Source organism: Callionymus lyra, chromosome 9 (genome assembly GCF_982586985.1).
Source record: "Callionymus lyra chromosome 9, fCalLyr1.hap1.1, whole genome shotgun sequence".
Lineage (NCBI taxonomy): Eukaryota > Metazoa > Chordata > Actinopteri > Syngnathiformes > Callionymidae > Callionymus > Callionymus lyra.
Window position 1 is genome coordinate 11,332,595 of NC_141826.1, and position 24,304 is coordinate 11,356,898.

Below are 24,304 nucleotides of genomic sequence, written 5' to 3' on the forward strand. Positions count from 1 at the left end.
TATTAATCTCTTTTATTTAATTTTATTTTTTTGTAATGCCACCACAACACTGGCAATACAATATTCTGTAATATCTGACTCTGATTTATCATTATCTTTGAACAATTTTAGCCAAAATACAGTCCATATTAAACAAATTAAATATTCTCTCTGGATTGTACCATCACCCCTATCATTATGATTCTAATCACCATCATCATTAATGACAAAAGAATCAATAATATCAATAAGTGTTTCACTGTAGAGGCAGGACATCTTTGACAAGCAAGTTAAAAAAAGAAAAAAGAAAAAAAAACAACTGACTGTAACACAACTCTGTCTGCGGTTTACATTTGAGCCGCTTCACTAATTAACTCCGGCACCTCTGCCTCAGTCCGTCACTCACGGTCCACCGCTGTGTCACAACAAACTACCGTCACACTGGAGCCAACTATTCTTGTATCACCCATCAAGCTGGTGATTGAAGAGAGCCGGACCGAACCCGAGTGCGCGCCATGGAGGGAGACTCTGGTGTAATCCAATAAAAAAAAAAAAAGCATCTTAGAATAATGAATATGTTGAGTTGTTTATTACAATCTCTAAATGTCATCAAAAGGTTGATCTCATCCTTCTTGTGTTTGTGTGTGTGTGTGTTTGTGTGTGTGTGCGTGTCTCCATTACGACTGGAGCGTCTACCTGGGCCGGGCCTGATGAAGTGAACGAGCCATTAGTCAACGGCTCACTCTTCCCGCATGGTGAATCTCCCTAATTTCATTTTTGTTTCTCTGCCAGGAGAAATTTGTAAACGCATGCCTAATATTTTAATCTCTGTGGAACTTGCTCGGCGGACCATTTGTCGCCATCCAAATGACCATCTGGAATGGCATGATAATATTCACAACATTCCCCGGCTCTGATCTGTCTATTCATTTGCAGATCCAATGTTTTATTTTTTCGTTTCTTTCTTTTCTTATTTATTTATTTTTATTTGCGCCGTGGGTTCTGAGGATTCCACTTCAAAAACACATTAAGATGGCGTTTTAGGAAGGAGTAAACAGACTTCAAAAACCTGTAGCGTGAAAAGACCTCAGAAATGAGAGGCGTTTGTTTAATCGGCCTCGCGATGGGACGGAAAATTCGGCGATAACAAAAGCAGCAAACGGAGAGATCCGTGTGTGGATAAGGAACATATGTTAGGTGCTGCGTGCCAGCGTGATCGCCTATTGTACAATTTTAGCAAAGACATCTAATTAAGGCGGGGAACGGGAGTCGTTTTTTTTATCTGCACAACATTGATTTAATTTTCTGCCCCCTTTCCTCTGGAATGGGATTCAGATTTTAATGAAAAGGAAGCTCTTAATTATGCTCTTCCTACCTGCAATTGCTATTAGTTTTGCTCTCGACTTCACTGAACGAGCACTTTTTTCCCTTTTTTACAGTGAGGATTTCTGTGTTTGCATTGTGATTTTCCTAAGTCAGCATTTGCTTTTGTGCTTTTCCAAGGATGTGGGCCTCGCTCTCTCTCTCCTTCATCTACCTTTACTCATCCAAACCAACATTTATTTTTTCTCATGCGACTTTTCTCCATTTGACACACCTTAATGGACGCCAGCTGCATTTTTATCCAGCACATTTTAGGATGTCTGGACAGGAAATCAATGATGAGGAAGTGGCCGGCGGAATCAAACCTACTCACTCTCGGATTAGGCCCTATTAGAGTAATCAAGTCGGTGTAAGTTCCAACTGAATCTGGTCATCATAAGGAGGTGAAGGTTTAAAACAAGGCAATTTCGAGCAATTAGAGCTCGAGTCAAACTCTAGTCGGATTGATTAAAACATCTCAGAACGTAAGAGAAGATGAACAAAAAAAAAGACACTGAAGCAAATGAGATACTGGCGCAGCATAATTCCAATGAATACTGAGGTTTTTTGAAAAAGATATTACATCATTTTTATATTATTTTTGATGTTATTTTAAGTCAATACAGTAATTAAGTCTCGATATCAGTTTAAATATAGTATTGTAGATATATAGTAGACTAAACAATGCTGGTACTTTAACAAACAGTAAAGGTACATGAATTCCAACATAATAGAAATAAATAAACAAACAGACAAAGACATTTTCCATGCTGCTTATTTCCACCAATAATGTTATTTATTTAATTTTTTTATCATTGAACCAAACTTCTTTCATTGTTGTAAATGCATAATATTATACACTAGTATTCATTCAATCTTGGATGGCTTCTCAGTGGGGTCTTAAACACCGTGGTGGGGTAGCTAAAAATCCTGGTATGGCTGGTTCAGTATTAGTGGAGTTTGTATGTTCTCCCTGTGCCGTGTGCATTTACTCCGGGCACTCCGGTTTCCTCCCACAGTCCAAAAATATACAGATGTTGATTGGGAACTTGTTGTAGAAATTGTTCATAAGTAAGAATATGTGTGAGAATGGTTGTATGTCTGTGTGACTCGCGACAGACTGGCGTCCATTTCAGGGTATCCCCCCTCACCTGAGGAGGCTAGGTTAGGCATCAGCCTCCTCTGTGACCCCCATAAGGTAAGTGGAAAATAATTAATGAATAAATACAATTATTGCACTATGAACATTAAAAAAAAGTGATATTTAAGACATATATTCTAAATATTGGTGTAGATATATTTACTCTGTGAGTAAAGACAAAAATGTCTATTTTAAACCTTGTGTTATCTCAGGATCAAGGTGACCAGAAGGTCCCAAAACAAATGTGTTAATACAGTCTCTTTATTGTGAAAGTCCACTTGATGGCACTCTCTGCTTTATAATTACTGCAGTCTACTGAAAAACATTTGTTTTTGGGTCACCTTGACCCAGCTCTGACACAAGAGTTAAGGGAAATAATGCATTTAAATATTTTAGAGAAATCACATTTCTGAGTCTTACAGCCAGAATAAAAGGCACCATTTGACATTCAACAAGTTAACACCCAGACAAAACAACCCACACATCAATCTGATGTCAAACAACTCTACATACATCATCGTGATATCAGATCAGTTTCTGAAAGGTACAAAATATATTGTCATAAACTGACAACTTCGTACACATTGAATGAACACAATAATGCCTTGGTTTTATTTCAAGAGGGTCTTGCTCTCTTCCTCTGGAATGGAAGTCACTCTGAAATAAACCGCGGTTGTCTAATGAGTTAATAACAGAGGCCAGCGTTTCCTTCTTTGCTATTAGTCTGTTAGTCAGACAAACCCCTTTCTAAGCCTCATTGAACACACTTATAGGATTAATTCTTGACTCGATTAGCAATGCAAATGCAAAGTGGACTTTGATCAGGTATTTGACCTATTGCTGGAAATCAATAGACCTGCTGCTGAGAGAAAGATTGCAGAATGCCAATTATCCCGTCGTCAAGATCTAGCTAGCAGATGAATGCTAACTGTGGCGTCCAGCAGTTTGTCAGGTTTCAGGCTGACGCGGCAGGATTAGAAACCAAAGGGGGTCTAGGACATGGCTGACAGGGACGGAGCTGATGGATGAGACTCAACATCTGGGTATTTAAAGTGTGGAAAAATGTCCTCCGTTTCAAATACACAACAATGCGGGTTCGTCGTCGGTGATACGCGTGTGTTGTCACCGCGTGTGCACGAGACTCGCTGGCATATGCTGCGAACGGAGAGAATAATGGCCCTCTTTACGGCCCATTATCCAGTTTACAAATGACAGTGTGACTGAACTAATGGATGACAAGTCAACTTTTCCAATATTATTTACTCTCTCTCTGTGAGCTGACATTCCATCATCTCGGATTTCAACATGAATCATTGACTTTTTGACCATAACAGGTGACAAAACTTGTGGCCACGGACACCCACATTTACACACAATTGCAAATTAAAACAAAAGATATTTGCAAGTGCAGAAGCACGTGTTACTGTTTTTTCAAGATCTACGGAGAAGTACGTGAGGGTGAGAAAGATCGGGACACTTAACCACTTCCTGCCTGCTAGGTTGAAGGACAGTCAGGCATTTGAAGTAAGAGAAAGATTATTTGTGGACCATGATGTTTACTGATGACATAGTGTTTAGTTCTGAGACAAATATTGGCGGGATTGGGCAGTTCAATTTCCTCAGGGCCCACATCATATACTGGGAATGTTACAATGATGGACGTGATGGAAGTACAAGAAAAAACTCATAGCGTCGACATATTAAAATGAATAAATAAAATACAACTATGCCAAAAAACTATTTATAAACCTTGAACAATACATTTTTCAATACCAATTGTATTAGATTAATTCTAACTAAAATAAAATGAACACATAGTACAAATCCTAAGTTTTACGTTTCAGTTTTGGCAAATTTCTAATGCAACCTTATTTTTTACGCAATAAATAATTAACCAAATATGTCCAGTGAAAAAAAGTTACAAATGAATCTGATGTTCACTGTCATTTATACGTTTTTCTCGAGATAAAACCACACATCATTTATCATTTATTCAATCAGACGTTGGGACTGAAACTTGGTGTTGAAAGATGAAGCATGTTTTGCTAATGGGTTCTACCAACACATATCAGTCCGCGCCACAAAAGTACTGAAGTTCGATACCAAAACCTACTTATTAGTCACTTATTTTGAGGAGCAAGAAATATTTACCAAAAGGAAAAAGAAACAGATGAAAATTCGGTGAAAAATATTTAAGCAAGTTGTATTTAGAGTTAATACAATTGTTATCTATCACTATTGGAAACATGATCTTTGTGGATCAGTTATACTTGAATACGGTCAAAGAACGTGTAGTTTAGCCAATGTTGGAAAGGAGATGTTTACTACTGTAGATGACGGTTAAATCCATGAACTTCCTTTAGGTATTGAAATCTTATATACATCTTATATTACTTAAATACATACAGTATATGGTTTTCTACTTCCTATCAAAGAGAGTTTTCCAACATAACATCCACAATATTGAAATATTGAATCCCAAACTGAATATACTTGAACAGGGTTACAGAGTTTAACGCTGGATTGAACAGAGCGTCATTGAAGGGTTCAGCCAACCGGCGTCCCGATTCTCTAAAATGTGAGGTTGATGAGCTGTAAAAACAGTCCAGCCCGGGGAGAACAGAGGAAAGATTAAGATGCATGAGACGGGAATCGGGTTCGGGTACCATGAGAGAGAAAAAGACCTTTTGTTCTGACGGAATTCGAGATAGCCTCCCGGTTGATGTGTGCGGGGACTGTGAATTTTGAGATCTGGTCGGAGCCGAGACCACCCCTGACATTCAATGAGGCCGGCCAAAGAGAGCGGGATTGAGTGAAAAGAGCAGGAGAGTAGCGAGACAGAGGGAGCTTAACATTGGTGTCTCCAGGTCACTGGAGTGGCCAGCTTTAGCAGGAGAGATAACAGGATTACTGCAATCATGGCCACAGTTTTATATGACTTCAACCCTCTTTTTTTTCCCACCATTGCTCGTCTCCCATACCTCTCCTCACCCCCTCCCTCCTCCGGGCTCGGAGCAGAGACGGTGATGGACTGGAGGCCGGGGCTCCGTTGGGGAAACGACAGACACTCAGACAGCTAATCTCTCTGGGCTGATGCTGACAGAAAGAGGTTAGTGGCTGCAGCAGATTCGCTCTGGAATCAAACACAGCCTGCCGCCGGACACAGGAACACACTCTAAACAAACAAGTGTTATCAGAGGCTTTTAGCTGAATATGTTTCGCAGCACATTTAAAAAAAAAAAGAAAAAGGTTCTATTCAGCGGCTTGCTTTCAGATGCTACCATCCTTGTAGCTTTTCTAATATACTGATGAACCTAACCAAGTCCGACACGGATTATAAGCACCGCCTGATTGGCTTATTAGTCGAGGTACACGGGATCCACACAGAACCATCAAGGCTTCCGTACTCTCGGCAAACATCCCCGACGACCCCCTCATCTCCCGCCGCCGACTCGTCATGTGCATTCAGAGCCACGATCCATTTCCAGGGGCTTCTCAAGCATTTGTTTATAGAGAGCAGCCGGCTATGTGGGCTTCATAAATCCATGTATTTGTCAGCAGGATGTGACAGCCTTTTCCTCTCCGACGGAAAGTCTATCAGTCTGTGCTCCAGTGGCCGTGCCCGCTACAGTCAACTCTGATTAATAACTACAAATAGAAGGGACTTGTCTGCGCAGTTATAAATGGCGGCCATGTTTACTTGGGAAAAGATGCATTTTCGGTCTGATAAATGACCCAGCCAGCCGGAAGAAAACAGCATACAGGAACACAGAAATATAATATGGAAACCATTTCTCAGCTGGGCGCAGTGATAAAGCTGACTGTCGTGGTTAACTTAATGCCAGCAATTACTGGGCCGTGCTTCTTCTTTTCTTTTCTTTTTTTTTTCGCCAAAGAAAGCCTCTAAAGTCGGTTTTGCTGGTGGAGGGTTCAGAAAGTTTGTGCAACAAATTTTTCAATGAAAAAAAAAGATGAGTTCTGTAAAATAATGTATACGCATTGATCTATCCCGACATTATAAAACAACAAGTGCTTAACCGTGACCTCAAGATGGCTGCCTCACACCTAAAGTAAATTGACGGTTGATAAGTGCATAAGTGCACTTATTTGACAAGCGAGATTACGAAGTGCCAGGTCCCTGTTATCACAGCCTGAACGTGAGAGCAGTCAGTTCAAGTGAAATCTTCACTTTTAAGCATTTTATAAAAGAGTAAAAAGATCAATATGTGAAGCTTCCTGCACGACATAGTCAGGTTGAAGAAAAGTAAAAACAAAGTATTGTAACTAACAAACAAGATCTTAATGATCGATCAGGTAATGAAATGACATATTAGGGAAATTCATGTTTAAGAAATTAAAGCTAGTTAAAATGATAGTAAATCCGACATAACATTATAACCACTGATTTACTGCTGCGGTCGTCTTCTAGAGTAAACTCATGTTTTATTTATTTATTCAAATCTCAACTTTTCAACGTCCCTTGCGCCAGGTAACAGTACATTTTAACCATTTATACAGACGAACACTTTGAATCATACACCATTTCTGTTTAGCATACACCATACACGCACAATTGTAGGATTTAAATCAAACTTTTGCTACTGTAATCAATAAATCATGAACTGTAATCCAACAACTTGCAACTGTTATCAAATGATTTTCAATTGTTATCGAACAATTTTCCACTATAATCAAATTATTTTCAACTGTAATCGAAAATTTTTCAACTGTAATCGAACAATTTTCAACTGTAATCAAACAAATGTTCAACTGTATTGACCAATGTTTAACTGTAATAAAACCATATTCAACTGTAATCAAACCATTTTAAATTGTAATCGTACATGTTTCAACTGTAATTGAACAATAATCAACTGTAATCGAACCATTTCTAATAATAATCCAATAATTCTGTCATTAAACAATTTGCAACTGTAATTCAACAACCTTAAACTGTATTCCTTCAATTTCCGACTGTAATCAAACAATTTTGATTCAACAAAGTTAACCTAACCTATAACCTAATAAAACTTTAATGACATTTAATTAGGAATAAAAACAACAACAAAAATACATGAACAAAACAAAATTCTTTATTGCTCTCATAACATCCAGATAGAGTTGTTGGCGTATTAAAAGCAAAGCCGCATAATTAAGTCGTGCCTCTTTGGTCTATTTCACACAATTGTGAAGTCATTTAATACATGGAAAAACGAAAGGGCATAGAGAAGTCTATTATTCCCTCCACATCAAGGCAAAGGCATCAAACACAACAAGAAAATATTTTGTGCCTGTCCCGGTTTTTCAAAAATGGATTAACATGAGTCGGATATACACCGAGCATTAGATCATTCCCACTTAAAAAGCTGGCAGATTCTAAATATCACAGCTAAATATAAAAAAAGTGCCGTCACCTTTTGTCGGCTGGCTGCCAGTTTAATTAGGAGTTTTGGCGTGTCGATGCGCCCAGACGGAAGCGAGCGCCGTTGCAGGTGTGTGCGTCGGTTGTTAGATGGCGGAACATCAGTGATGCTCCCTCACAGCTCTAGCTGGGATCAACCCCGGCGCACAGCGAGGCCACGGCAAACACCGATCATGTCCATCTCTGCTGCCGTGCCAGCGCTGACCAAGGCCAAAAAAAAATCGTGAGCGGGGGACGCACATTAAATATTAGCTTAATTGGTCCCGGCAGAACCCTGCTAACATACGGCGAGAATTAGATGGAAATGTCACCGCGTCCCAAGAGCCTCAGCACACTTAGGATCAAAGACAATAGCGTGGACACTAATCTGCTTTAATTGGGAGATGAAGGCTCGCGTTGTGCTTCATGAAGTGCTCACGTGAGTCGCTGTTGTGTCTACATGCACGTCTGACCCTCTTGGATGAGACGTGAAACTCATGGCCCATGGCCAAATCCGGCCCAGAATATGATTGGCTAGATACATTTTCAGGTTGATATTGTGACAGATGCCAGTTATTCAAGATAAAATAAGGGTTATAGGTCATCAATGTCAACAATTATACAGGGACTTCCAGGAAGGATTTCTCTCCTCTGGTCTGGAAGCTTGTTCTGGAACCATCAGTAGATTATGATCCACAGACCTAAGAATATACACCAGCTCGGGTTGGTGTATAAGGCTGGATCAGATCACTGATGTAAGGAGGAGCCTGACCATGAATATCTCTGAAAGTAAGAACCAGAATTTTAAAATTGATCCTGAAGGAAACTGGCAGCCAGTGAAGAGTTTTAAGGATCGGGGAAATGTGAGTTCTTCTACTAGGGCGGGTCAGAATTCTCGCTGCAGAGTTTTGTATTAACTGCAGGTGAGACAGCTCTTTCTAAGTTTAGAGATTTTTCTCAGTTAAAGGAAACTGTTTCTGGTCAGTTTTCTGCTGTGTTTTATGAACAATTTACAAAATAGCACCCAAAAAAGATTCAACCGACTATGAAATGTCAAGATTTGCAAAAAGTATTTCGAAGGGATGCAGCAATATTGAAATAGCTCAAATATTGGGGCGTGTTATCAGAAACATAAAGCGTTTTGTTGGAACTGTTGAATTTTAAAATTGATCCTGAAAGAAACTGGCAGCCAGTGAAGAGTTTTAAAGATTGGGGAAATGTGAGTTCTTCTACTAGAGCGATTCAGAATTCTCGCTGCAGAGTTTTGTATTAGTTGCAGTTGAGAGAGCTCCTTCTTGTTCAGACATGGAAAAAAAAGTACAATCATTTAAAACTTGGGCTCGGCAACGTTTTTTTGGACCACAGACCGGTTTTATGTCAGCGTTATATTCACGGAACGACCTCCAAATAAAAACAGCTAAAATAAATAGTATAGAGTCTATACTATAGACGTTGTGTTTCACTCATTTTAACTAGTTTACAGGTCGGGGACCACAGGTTAAAACAATTTTCTGAAAACTTGCTTTTGTGATTGTTTACGCAGGAGGTATTTAGTATTTTTTGATGAGGTCTCATGAAATCAGCTTTGTAGACTAGACACTGTATCCGGATAGAGAGACTTTCTGTATAACGATACAATGTCTTTCCCCTAATCTATTGTTTCAATGAAACGTTGGCTTGGTTTACAGAATTACGACTCCATATCCTGATACAGTATCTTCATAACACAACTGTCCTTCAGTAGTCTAGTCTTTAGCAATGTAACACGTGATAGCGTCAGTAATATCTTGCCTTGTTGACATTGATTGATAGAGTGTACGCCTGCGGAATGAATCAGCACTAAAACTTTGCTTGGGCTTTACCAGGGATGACGTAGAACTTTCCGCCCTCTCCCTTATAGCAACACACTCTCCAAGAGTGTGTGGGGGTGTTGTTGTTTCAGGGGATGGAACAAGACAGTTGAGCTGCGATTTTTGCGAAAGACAATATCATAATCAGACTCATACTTCCTGGTTAATGTATCTATTTTGGCTCACAAATTAGACGGCTAAAGGATTTTGGCCCCTGGCGTGATTGAGTTTGACAACTGAGCTCTACACTATCCAGTTCCCTCGGTTTGGAACCTTCAGACTAACCATGACCTGGATGGAGGAGAATCAACTTGGACATGATGACAGCTCAGACTGACAGCTCGTGATTGGAATGAAATGACTTGGATCTTCTAAGCTTATGCAGGGATTCTACAGCTTCAGGCATGTTAAATTCAAGACTTTTTTTTAGACAAAAATTAACAATAAAACAAACGTTTAAAATAGACAAAAATGTTTTTTTTAGATTTATTAATTTAACAACTATTAAGACTTTTTAAGGATCTGCCGAAACCCTGTTATGATAGAAATTAATGTGTTTCCATTGTTGTGAGAAATTCATTTTGCTTAATGTTTAAAAAATAGCCTTTCAAGAAAAAAAAACAACACTTCATTGAACCCCCAACCACGCATCCATCCCTGTTCTCCCACTGGCTGCCATAGTGAAGTTCTTTTATAAATGGTGATTTATTTTTTTCCTGCTTCTTAAAGATGGTTATTAGTGATTAGGTCGAACCTCTGCAGGGAGGTTTAATCTCCACTCAAAGTGGCTAACGCACTTGTTAAATGAGCTGCTTCTTCCTTAATAGCGACGAGAGCAGTGTGAAGTCAAGATTACCCAAAACAGTATGGGCCACACTTTAAATCACTCGCTAAAATACGACAACACCCCGGAGAGGCGCGGTGGCTCACCACAAGCACCAGGTTGTGTGAGAGTGGTGCGGCTAATGCACTCAAAGGCGTCATGGGAGCTGCAGCGCGAGCGAGTGCTGGAGTCAACAAGCTCAGATGTCCCCTCTTTCACTGCCTAAGAGAGGAGCAACGACGAGAGCACGCCCGGAAGGGGAGAGAAAGTTTTTCTTTTTTTTTTGTGCAGCAGCAGCCGCCGCCTTGTATCCATCACAGGACACGCAAGGTCATTCTAGCAGTCAGGCTGCAGCAGAAACACCGGTGGGTCACCCAACCGTCAGTAAACATTGAAACAGCCTTGACAGGAAGTAAACAAAGCTCCTTCAAATCCAGCGGGATAAATACAAGTTGACAATTATTTTTCCTTGTCCTGGCAGGGGGGGCGAGCAACTAATTTCCTCAGGTAAATAGATCATTTAACTTAATTTTCATTATCATCTTCACGATTTTAAATGTACTTTTATTTTCTTCATCGGTAAACAAAAGTAAGGAGTTCGTCTCACTGTGCAGAAGCCGATGGAATGCAAAATACTCAATGGTTGCTGATTAAATATTAAAATAGAGGATACAATTCTGCGAAGACGCCGAAGAGAAGCCATTTTCTTTGTGGCTAAGAGCCTTATCGAAGGGCTTCTGGGTGATGGATGGAGACATAATAGTGGTTTCCTGCTTTGTCGTGTGAATAGAAATGCTCCTAAATAACCACTTGATCCAGCTCTAAATATCAAAGTCACGCAAAAATATATTTTGTGTATCTTTCCAAACCAGATGGAAAAAAATATGTCTTATTATTCTCTCGACAATATCCGTCTAGAGCAAAACGGCTGGAACTGAAATATGCCGCTATTGAATAGCTTTGAAAAGAACAACGATTGGCTTCATGTGACTCCATTTCCCCAACAGTACCTGATGGATAAACCTTTTAGTCGAGAGAACATGTGGCGCGACATGATGGCGGTAAAACAAAAAGTATTCATCAACTTTGGCAGATGGGTGGCGGAGTACAATGCAAACAGAGGAAGATCATACACACTTGAAACATAAAAGGCTGTAGGTTGCCTTAAGCTGGAAGCGAACCCGCAACCCTCTTACTCCATCGGTCGCCTTGTTAGAAAACTTGACTTTAAAAAACAACTGGGAATTTAATTTTTTTTTTTTAGGTAATTCTTCATTGGCCCTTGGCAGAGGTGTGTACAATCTCAGTGCTTGTCTAGCCGTCTTTGTAGATAATAAAAAACAAAAATATTTATATACTTAAATATCACAACTGTTTTCCATGATCCATTCAACAACACTGTATCGAACTTGATTTTTCCGCTAGATGGCAGCAGTCATTATGCTCGCCGCAGCTAGAGGAACTATGAAATTTCGCAATACCCTGCCAATGACTGAGGACGAGAGGATACAGCCGACTCCAACAGCTTTTAATGTGGATGTTTTGACACATTTTGGTTTCAGAGAAGAAGAGTGATGCGATATATCACATTGTCGCCCCTGTTTGGTGATACCTATCGTATCACGAGATTCATGCCAATACACAACCCTAGTTCAGAGTATTCTCTAATAAATAATTGTTGTTGAATGTCTGCACCATAATTATATAAGAGGCTATGAAGACAGCTCCATCACAAACCAACACCTCTGCTCTGCAAAGTGAATAGTAAAGAGGAAGGAGTTGTATTTTCCAATGTTAAATGACTAATGTTTGAAAAGAAAAATGAATAAATCATGAAGAGTAGTATCAATTTTACATCCTCGGTCCTGGATTGTATAGTACTGCTTAAAACACAAGGGAAAAAAAAGAACAAAAAGTACAAAGATTGATTTTCACATCAGGATTCAGTGATTTTCTTCCGCCTTCGCATCGTTTCCCACCTCATCTGGTGGTTCCGGAGCACGAGAATGCGGCGACCATTTATGTCACACCTTGGCTTAAATGATGGTGCTGATGGTAAACCTCCGCGCGAAGAGGTCAGCCACAACAGCCAGTGAAAGTGGACTTGAGTGGGAAGTGGTACTTGTGGCTGCGGGTGGTGTCAGAACCAAGAGCATCAGCGTCGAGGAGGAATGAAAAAAAAAAGAAAAAGACAGGGAGGGGGCGCCGAGGTTGCTGGGAAAAGACTGGGACAGACTTTCCTTTTAATTTACTAATTAACCATGCAAATGAAATCTTAACAGGCTACTCAAAGGCTTCCCCCTGGGGGAGGAGGAAGGCATTAGTGCCTGATTATAGTCTGTCTGTGCAGGGAGCAAGAATGAGAAGCAAAATATGGTGTTGAACAAAGCGATGGGAAACTTCTTGGCCCCCCCCTCCACCCCCTAGCAGTCACGCAGAACGACCGCTGGCAAGAATGGAATGAAATGTCTTGGCTGGCTCGGACACAAACACACAAACAGTAATTGGAAGGATGCATTGTTTCCATAAACCTGGGGGAAGGAAAACAACCTCTCGCACCTCTGAACTACACATGGTGTAATCAGACTCCTGATATTGTTCAATTTACCCGCGACCATTCCCCGCTCACCTTCTGATGCGTCAAGACGCCGCAATCGGGCGCAAATAGCTCGGGCTTGCAGGAAAATGACTCTGGGACGAGAGAGCAGCATTTGTCACAATTTACCTTGAAGACGTCCTGGGTGTCGTCCATGCAGTACACTCGGATGTTGTACTCCAGCGTGGAGCAGTACGCGTCGGAGAAGAGCACCAGCCTGAGGCGCTTGGCGGCACCCATGTGCAGAGACTCGCCCACCAAGGCAAAGGTGCCCAGTTGTTCGGCGAACAGCTGGCACGTCTCAGCCTCGAGCTGGCAGTAATAGGGCTCTGACACCAGCTCCTCCCCCATCAGCAGGACATCCTTGGGAAGAAACAACAAGCATGAACAAAAGGTCAGACAACCAATTTATGTAGGAGGGAAAGGTAATGTGTTTGCCTGAATACCTGATGCATCCATGTGGGTGTTTGTTTTTATGAAAGGTTGTTAGGGAAAACAGTCTGGCTCAGTGTTTCCACGCTAGCTGTCCGATTCCACTCAGACCACAATAAAAAAGGAAATAGGCCTTGATTTCATTTTATCATTGTATCCGTTTTATAAACCGTTTCCCAATTTCAGAACGATCTGAACTGTTGATTAAATCAGGGGTTCCCTAAATTTCAGCCCCCCCATTCACCTTTAGCCTATGGCCAGAAACTCCATTGCAAAATACAGCAAAGGCTTCAAAATATATAAAGAAACCTCAAATTGTAGTTGTTTATTTAATTACTACCTTTTTATTTGTGCAGGCTTTTTTATAGTCTTCTGTGTTTGTCTTCTGTTGTCTTGGCCTTATAGAGTTTTTAAATTTGTAGGTATTTTTAAAATGTGTAAAAACTCCTCTCTCGTAACCTCTTGTTCGCCGAGATTTCAGACGGGGGAGAATTTTATAAAGTAATAACTTCAAACTGTAACTTGGAGAGGAAGACTCAACATTTGAAGGGAAAGTTAGGGTTGGAAATTGGTTGCCCCTGGAAATAATAAAGATGGACTTGAGATCTTAGCTCTTTTAGCATCAGAATCATCCCTGGCTGGGATGTTTGTCTGCGGTTTTGTTCTCTTTCCTGCCAGAAACCTTTCCATTCTCTGCTTACTAGTTCGCTACTTGGTAATGATGCAAACAGCTACGTTGACACAGAGGTCAGGTCCTATTGGAAACTTGAGAACAAAAAATACACATTATATAAAATTACATTTCCCCCCTAAAAAAACAAACAAACAAACGTTCCCTTTCACTTTATAATGGCAGAAACTCGGAGATTGTTAAAAAGGTGCAACTGCATTGTCCTGAAGACTCCAGCAATGTAGCAACAGTAGATATTAATTTAGAAAAGACAAAAATCCCTCTAATTGTGCTGATTTCCAGTTAAACAATCCTATTTTTATTTTGGCTAAAATGGAAATTAATGCAAACCCTGTCTCAAACCCACTGCCCTAAAAAAATTGGTGGTCACTTGGTTGACCAGGTGGGAAGATCACCATTAAAATAATAACTCGAGAATTATACAGTTCAAAACTTCTATTCAAAATGGGGAAAAATATATAATATATATACTGTGTATTGAAACTTCTTTGGATCTATTTTTATATGATTTATTTCTGCTATTGGATCTTCTCGTCTTATAACTCAAGGTAAAATGCACTAGTAAGCTTTCTTTCTTTCTTATTCCATGATGACGCTACACAAATGTGTATATGTAGTGGAATCAGAAAAGTAACATCCGACAGAAAAGCATCAATTTACTTAATAATGCATGAATGAGGTGCTCAATCGACATGAAAGGGGACTCGAATAGATTCCTGGCAGGGACAGACACTTAAAAAGAAAAGAGCGTGGAGGTGAAGCAAATATCGGATTATTGGAATTCACCGAGTTAAGCCCCTGGATATTTGTTAAGAATAGTGGAAACAAGCTGCCAATTAATCCATCCAATAATACAAATGCTGGCTGTTCGAAAGGCTTCAAGGCAGCAGGGAATTAAATGGCACGTACATTTGTCAACGAGATAAATGGTTTATCGAGAGTGAAGATGACAGCCTCGCAAAAATAACCCTCCTCTCACATAACGACCTCATTGTACGAGATAATTCCGCTGCTCCGTGGGCTAATTCGACGGGGACAAACTGGACCCAAGGTGACAACATTTTCTCTAAAATTCCATCATCCCACTTGACCGACTCTTCCCATTAGCCAATCAAGCGGAGAAGAGCATTACGCTCACCAAACGCCCCGGCGAGCGCCTTCGGAAATCGATGGAACCCGACACCATCGACATCAATGGAATTAGTATTGACATGACTCATCGGCTATAAAACCACACAATGCAGTCTCACTTTTGAACCGTCTTAATAATTCTCGGAGGTAAAGCAGCGAAGCTCCATTACAGAGTTCTCGCACAACGATTCATTCATTTCCTTTTGTCGCTCATTCGTTTGAATTCTCCTCGTTTTCCCTCAAACCATCGGTCTTGGAGTTTAAAAAGGGGACCAGGCTTTCGTTTCACTTTACAACAGCGACATTTCTTTTTTTGTCCACCTGGCACTTTTTTCCTCCGACCAAGGAGTCAGAGCCGCGGGGCTATATTTGGTCCGCTGGATGATTAAAAGCGTTGGTCTAACCTCTGCCTTAGACAAGCCAATCTATCCCACTGACACCCCGTCGCCGCCACACACGGGGACGCTGAATAATTTATGCACAATATTGAACATGAAAGAAGAGCCACTAACACTCCGAGTCCATCCAACCTTCCCAATTTCCCCCGGATCATTTCAGAGCAGACCACATTTATTGAACGTGTAACAAAAACGATGAAAGGAGAACGTGACAAGAAACATTTACTGAAATACTTAGAAGGAAACTCTCATGGTGAAAACACAAGTATAGAAATATTAACAAGAAGATCAAATAAGTGAATTTTATAAATACAGATGAGTGTGAATGTATAACTGTGGGAAAAAAAACAACAAGACTTATATGTATATCATATCATAAAAGCTTGCTTTACTAATCAAGTTTTTTACTCAGAAGGTAAATATTTTTACACGATAGAACGAATTGTTTCCTTTTACAGATACTATAAGTTCACAACACAAATAGAAAAAAAACAAAAAACTCAATAGCTTTTTAAGTATTAACATAATTGATTATGCTAATGTTATAGTGTTTAAATATCTGGTTTGTAAAATGTTTTACCTTACATTTAATGGGAAATATTTTAATTGTGTAGATGAGTAATTGGGGAGCAAAAAGAGTATTCTTATAAGTTAAGTATTTTATTCACCCTTAGTATTGAGTGAACGCAAGGTTACTTTTATCATAGTTTTAGTTTTAGTTTGAATAAATTACCCATTACCTTGGTTGTAATATAAAAAACATATGTTCAATTTACAGGTTGAGCCGATGGTTTAAATACTCACAGAACAATATTTGAAATGAATAATCAGTACTGTTGTATTTCAGCAGTTCTGCCCGTGAATATTTTATCCAGGGTTATTTTTAACATTTATATAAATAATAAATATGTTTGTAGCATTTTCCATCTTACAATATGAGATCCAAGGTGGCAATATTGTACTAATATATCCCTTTAAAACATTTTCCATGAAGTGAGTTTGGTTGTTCTTCTTGTAAAACAAATACTATTAATAATAATTGTGTATATATAGCACCTTCCAGACGTTCAATGATGCATTTGATGATGCCTTAAAAAAAACGGCACATTACGGTACAGTAAAACAAAAGGATAAAAGACAAGATACGTTTTGTTTAGGAATACAATATCACCTTAGAGTTAAAGGGCAGTAAAATTATTTACGGAAAGTTAAACCCATTAGTTAATCCTGGTGAGTTAAAGGGCGACATCAGATAAAAGCCGTGCACGGACCGTGCACTAGAAGTCCACTACAATTCTACCCTGTGTTATTTAGATACTCCCCAGTATCGGGTCGCTGAAGGAAAGCTCTCTTCTTACTGGCAAAATAGGTCTTTCTCAAAGAGTTCATTGAGAATTCCACAAATCCACTGGACGGACACTCGGTCTTTCTATTAAGGATTTACTCTGGAGTAACGGCGGCGTCTCACCTCCCAGGCGCCCTCGTAGCTCTGCTTCTTGAGGCGGATGGCCCAGTTATCGAGGCATGCGTCAGAGCATTGGTCCATGCTGAGGATAACTGGCCGGCTCAGGACCACCCCTGGAGGGCCGCAACTTACGACGGGGCTGAGCAGGGTCTGGCAGCCGGCCAGCGGTAACCTAAACCGGAGCGAGAAAAGAGAGGGAGAGAGAGATTCATAATAAAGTGCTTTTACTCGTGGAGGATATGAGCGGGGATTTACTGCTGTTTGATAAGAAGGATATGACACCACCACCTCTGAATTATTTAGCTGCTGTAACTGAAAATAATAAAGGTCTGTTGGGCAAGCGGAGGGAAAATACAATGGCTGACAAGTGGAGATTCGTTTGGAGGCGGCACGCAGATAAACAGAGACAATTTATTTAAGGGTGAAAACAGCTCCGTTATCTATTCACATCGCCCTACAAGTGCATCTAATGGAACATCAAGGCGTCTTCCAGGGAAGCCTATCAGTGTGTGCCGAGGAGACCTACCTTAAGTCTTCTTTTCGCTGAACAGTGAGATAAATTTCATAGATCTTTCCTCTGGGGATGGCCTCTGGAGGGATGAGCATGCTGATTCCTAATGAAAAGAATGGAAGAAAAAAAAACAGCAGTGAGAGAAAGGGAAAGACAAGCTAATTTGCTCCGTCACAAAAGTGACTCCATAAAAAAGGTAGAAAAAGAAATACGCGAAGGTCAAAATCATCTCGCATCAAGCCACGGTGGTTTGCGAAATCTGAGCGCCGGCAGACGTGGTGGCACACGTCCCAGTGGTCTACAATTAGCCCAGACAAAAGCGCACGCTGCATCACAGTTAAAATGTTCTCCGTCTGCCATAAAGTAGATAATTGAGAGCATGGAACCGGCGACGGAGCCGAGGCTTCCCCAGGAGAGCGCTAGAAGGCACCTTGGAGAATAGGCACAGCGAGCGTGGTAGTTAGAGTGTGGTGGCATTTGTGCTGCGATTCTGCTGCCAAAATCAACCACTTAAGAGTCTAATTGAAAAACACAGCACACTGAGACGTGATGACAGGATCGTCACTGTCTGTTTACGACAACAAAAGAAAGTCTCAACCACCTCGACGTTTTTGCTTTCCGCGACCCTGAAGTCAGAGCTGAGACGTTTGAGTCTGGCTGGTCTTTCATGTCAGCTCAACCCGTCCAAAATAGAAGGCCGTCCAACAAGTCCGAGGTCAAGAGAAACAGATCAATCACGGCGTTCCACACATGTGAACAAACCCCAAGACACACAAATGCTCCCACTCGAGATTAGGCCTTGATCTCGGCTACACACTTTTCCATCGGATTCCTGCTGAGCATCCCCGATGAAAGACAAGGCACTTCATTCCTAATTCCTGGCGCTCGATACATATATGTATATTTTAGCGAACATGTGGCTGAGCTGATGCTCCACTTGCTCCAGTGAAGAAATCAGTGTGAGGTCCGTATGGATTTGTGGTCTTTCATGCATAAAACGAGGGAGAGAAGTAAGGAAAGAAATAAAAGTATACTGCGATTCCTTTAGTACTGTAGTAGTTGGTTGATGATGATTAACAATGATTTGAAGGCCAGGATAGGATCTTTTAAAAATGCATTTTCAATTTTGTAAGGCCTTTGATACATTTAAGTACAGAGTTTTTGCTCTTTTTCTTGATGTTATATGATGAGCAGAAATATTTCAACACCTACAATGACTAGGGAGGTTTTCTAAAAGTCCATTTGTTTAAATAAACACCAAAAAGTTACAATTTCAATATAATTTTGCCAAAATGTTGATAATGGGTCATGGAAGACATGGGAATAATATCCAGATCCTGGAAGATTTGAAGTATTTTTTAGGCTGTTGAACATATATTTCTAAGATGCATTGAACTGATATTTTAAAGGAAATGTCTTTTGCTTTGTTTAGCTGTTTATTGTGATTGGTGGTGAAGCTTCATGAAGCAGTGTTATGATGTTTAGAGGTCAGTAGGTGGCGCCATCAGTTTAAAAATGGTGTGATGTTTATTAGAACAGTTGTTCAAAACCAAGGAAAATAGTGCAGATACCGCCATCAAGTGGACTCTGAAAATAATGACACTGCTTCATGAAGCTTCATTAGAACATCACAAGCTGTTTATGCTTAATATAGTCGACTGACTTATTCATTTTTTTTGTTTTAAAATTGTCCCACTCATTTTCTCATTGTTTGACGCTCTTCTAGGAAGTTTTTTAATTCTTAATTAATTTTTTTAAGATACTAAAGTGCTGATGAAGGATGCTGCAATTTAGTGGGCTCTTAACATGAGGTGTCAAGAAGCTTCATCTTCAAGACTAAGGATGGCTAGACAAGTATGAAAAGGCTTTAAATTTCACACTGAAGTCACTGGTGAAATAAAGTTTAGGACGCGCTTTAAGTTAGAATCCACACTCTGAGTACTTTCCTTTCTGGCATTAACCAACAAGTTTCAAGGATTTTTATTGTTATTCTATTCACTAAGAGCAGAGCAAAGTTAGTTACTGACGCCAAGTGAAACAGTTTAAGGGGAAAATACATACTGAAATGATCAATAATAATAATAATAATAAAAATAAGTAACGGTAAAGTAACATTAAATATTGGCATTACATGCATGAGGAACAATACATTAAAAAATATACTAAAAATATAATACAAATTGACTATTGAATCATTCAAATTGTTGTTGTTTCTTTTTAAATGTTATTTTGCTTTTGATAAAGTCAAACTGTCATTACGAGTGCTTTTCCGATTAGAAAAAATCGATAAAGAAAAATCAAAAACTGTAGAATCTTTACACATCGTTGTGGAAAAATATTTATCTGAAGGCATACAATATTTGATATCGTCATTCAAAATAAAAAATGTATAACAAGAAACAAAGTTCAAAATACATAGATTATTTTCAACTATATCTGATGATGAGTACGATAAATAAAATAAAGATATTAAGCGAAGAAGCGGCTTGACAAGCGACGTATCTTCAACATAAATTACAGCCTCGCTAAGATCCTTTAAAAGGCCAGAACTGGCCTCTGGTCTATTCTTGTAAATCACTGTAAGAGTTATATATGCATGGACATGATGTACAGCAGCCACTGCCCTGCTTTTCTTCCACCACAATAAAGGTGCATTTTACTTGTGCATTTTACTTGCTCGAACATTGAATCCTTTGAGATAAAATCACTTTCCTATTCCTCGGAGTGGCTTCTCGCACGAGCGTAAAAGAGTTCATAGTTGAATGAGTTAGTACATAAAGCTGACAAATTGACGCGTGTCGCTTCTGGGAGCTGTTGTGACTGTTGTAGTGGATGCTACAATGTTAGATTTCCTCTAACAAAACAGCATTTACACAGAGGCGAAGGATAAGGGGGAACATCGTGACTGCAGCGTTTGTCCGCTCAGTCTAAAAACGTCCCTTCTTTTCACAGCCTCGGAAGAAAGGAATTGTTTGTGACGTGTCAGGGAAGCATGTGACCGAGATATGATCCTGGCTATGACTGCGGATGTCAGCCTTACATGTGGCCGAGAAGAATACAAGAGCAGAAACCGTTTCTTTTTAAATCGGGAGACTTCACGGTGACTAACCAAGAGACAAACAAATGTAATGACTTCACACACACTGAGCTGCTCTTGTGTGATAATTTATTCATTTATGATAGAAAAGATGTTTTTCTTTCTCTATGGATGAATTGATTTTCTCTCTCGGCCTGTCTGAATGAATGCATGTGGACATGATGTCCCTGGTGCATTTGTTGTTGATGTGTAAGTGAATAATAAAACCTAAAATGTCAATGGAAAAAACAAGCTCTCAGTGTCGCCAGATCAAAGGGAAATGCTAACTGAAGTCAAGCTATAGAGGGCATGACGAATCAAAAATCTTTCATTTCTGTGTCGACACCACATATCGTGAGGATGTGTAGAAGCATGAAGACATTCTTGAAAGTGTTTGTTTCTTCCTGAGATTTGTCTTCATTGTAAAATGTAACAAGCACTTCATACAGCTCTTTTGTCTTGAAGTATCTTTAATTAGTCTGTCATTGTTTTGTGGAGGGGAACGCAAGATTAAATGTGTATGTTTTCCATTCAGAAGCAGATGTTACATTTGAAGCAGATGGGAGGCCCACACAATATTCAAATCACCTTATTTATATCTTTTGAATGCATTCGAGAGCATTTCCAAGTTAAGTCAAAATGTAAAATGCAATCTGGAAACTGTAAATTGACGATGTTAATGGGTTATAAATTGATCCTGGTGAGTTGAAAAAGAGTATTTGGTTCTCGGTTTTTGATGAGATAAAACCCCAAATGTTTTTTTTTTTCCCAAGCTGTGAAGTCACAGTTACTGATGTTACATGGATGAGGTGAAGGACGAAGTAATGGTTAAACAATATAGGATAACTTGTAGTGGTTAATGACTAAGAGGGAAGGAAATTAGATCAGTAAAATTACACTTGGGAACTGGACAAGCCGGCTGTCATTGAAGCAGACATTAGGCTTGAGTGTCTGCGGAGTAGTGATTGTAGGCTCGAGAAAAAGATGGATAGAAAATAATAATAATAACAATAATATTAAAAAGGTTAGTAAATAATCATGATCATTTAGTGAAATATCATCTTGGCAAAAAAAAAAAAATGTATATCTCTAAATATACTCACTAGATGTAATGCTTGAAAATGAATGCATACTGTATGTTAAATTATAGAAAACAAATACACAAAACCAAATAAAGGAGAAAAGAACAAAATAATTAAGTAAAACATTTTTTTGTATTTATTTGCTATTTTGAATTTGCATTTCTTACACTCCACTTTGTAGGTTAACTAAAAAAAGGGCTCTAATTTAACTTTTCTTTAACATTATTGTAATATAAATTGATTTTCAGTGCAACAATCGAAGGTAAACAATTCGATGTAATTCAAATGAGCTGGTAAAATACATTAATGCATTTGGCAAATTAATCTAACTAATTTTAACATTATTAACCTAATTTCGCAACTTACAAACATTTTTTGCAGTGCATTATGGGACTATAAATCAGCTTTTATAACATGCATTATGTAGTTTAAATGGGCCAAATCTAAATGATTATATATTGTTGTGACATTAATGTTGGTTTGACTTGTCAGCTGCGTTGGCGTTTGTGTATTTCTGTTCAGAATTCTGGTTCAATAGGCAGACGAAAATGATAAGAAACATAAATCCCAAATCAACACAACTAATCTGAGCAAATATCAAAACTTGCAAAAACTGCGGGAAAAAACTAATCTGAGGTGGTTAAAAAAAACATGTCGAACTCTTATGAACTCAGCTGCAAAATGTAAGCAAAGCAGTGGCGCGTTAACTTTGAATCATTAAAGAGTGATTGAAACTAATGGAATGTTTTTTAGGAGTAACTAATCCCCAGATAATAATTGCTGGAATACTGGAGAACATCACGTCTCTTCATGCCTCTCATCCTGTTTTAACCTGATTAATATTTATAACATGACACTGGCTAACAGCCGAACAAAATAAACAAAATAGGAAAATTTACTGGGAGGAATAAAAATACACGTTGAATTAGACAGTCAGTTAAAAATGTTTAATGTTTGCAAAGGAACTTCTTTGCCTTCAAACCAAGTCGCACAAAAACAGGGCGACTAAGAATAGATTATTTTAATTACTCCAATATATTGATTATCTACAACTGCCTTCTGAAGAAAAAACAACATCAATACAAGCTCTGAAGAATGTATCATTTTATCCTCTGTGGTTTCCTCTCGACTAGATTTTGTCTGGCAAACCTCCATCAAAAGAAAGTATGTTGGAAAATGATTGAACTCTCTTCTGTTGAAGAAAGTGATGGCATTTTTCCAGCTAAAGATCTACACTCAGTAGCTTTGCATCAAAACATGATTTTAAACGTTTGTATTTATTGAGTTACATATTGTAAAACCAGCTGCCTTGTTAAAAAAAAACAAAAAAACAGGACAAACAAATCTAAATCACACATAGTTCGGTTGAACTTGATTTCCGATGCCTGACTTTAGTCCAGAGCCTCTTAGAAGGAACATGAATAGTTACGCTTTAAATTGTGATCTCACCATTTGTAATAGTCATGTTTTAAGATAGCAGATTCAATATCTTTTTTAAATATTTATTTTATATGGTGAGGCTTCATGAAACAGCTGATGAGGTATCACGATACAGTGTCTTCCTTTTGAAAGGCCACTAGATGGCACTTTCTGCTTTATAAACGTTAGCACTAATCTACTAATTCAATGAAACCCGGTATCGATTTAAAATGTACAGTACCATCTAGTGACCTTTAGAAATGAAGGCACTGTATCATGTGGGGGTGTCAACTTCTACACATGTAAATGGTTACACCGATAACAAATCATAACTGTTCAAAAAAATCAATACGTTTTTCTCTCTTGCTCCTCCACGTTCATTTCTCAACAATAAAGACGTGCCTTTTCGTTTTGGTCATAGGATGTGAGACTATTGTAGATAAGTAAGTAAGTAATGGTTATTTCTAAAGCGCCTTCCTAGACCAGGGTCACAAAACGACAATAAAGTTTTGAGACTCACGAACAAATGTTCAAAGATACGACGAGTACATCATTTTTTTTTTATTTATTCAAGTGTTTTTTTTTTTACTGATACAGGGTTTAAACGTCTGTTTACTAACTAAATATAGTGCGGCTTCTTGGTATTACTCCTCAAGTCATGTTAATGTGGAGCCTCACAGATAAATACTATGGACCTTTGTGGAGTAATGCTGAGGTGACAGTTTACCAACATTCTTTACGGATCTTTGAGCACTATGTACTACATTAAATCAGTTTGAGAAGTAAAACATAAGTTAAAGGCCTTAATTAAGTATATATTTGGTCTATAAGAAAAATAATAAAGAATGTTTATCTGATAACGAGTGGAAGGGCTTTGTTGTAATGGGATTAATAGGTGTTTGAATGGAGACAGAACCCTCAAGTGGTTATATAGCACAACTGTGTGT

General features: G+C 39.0%; 1 protein-coding gene across 3 annotated transcripts in view; it reads right to left on the reverse strand.

Annotated features, from left to right (window-relative positions):
- Positions 1-24,304, reverse strand: part of unc5a (unc-5 netrin receptor A) — a 209,146-nt gene that overhangs the window by 15,288 nt on the left and 169,554 nt on the right. For all 3 annotated transcript variants that reach the window (XM_087799791.1, XM_087799792.1, XM_087799790.1), the window contains 3 exons: positions 17,796-17,883; positions 17,273-17,441; positions 13,282-13,515 (listed from right to left, as the gene is read on the reverse strand). In XM_087799791.1, coding sequence (XP_087655917.1) covers positions 13,282-13,515; positions 17,273-17,441; positions 17,796-17,883 — 491 coding nt within the window. The remainder of the gene's footprint in view (positions 1-13,281; positions 13,516-17,272; positions 17,442-17,795; positions 17,884-24,304) is intronic.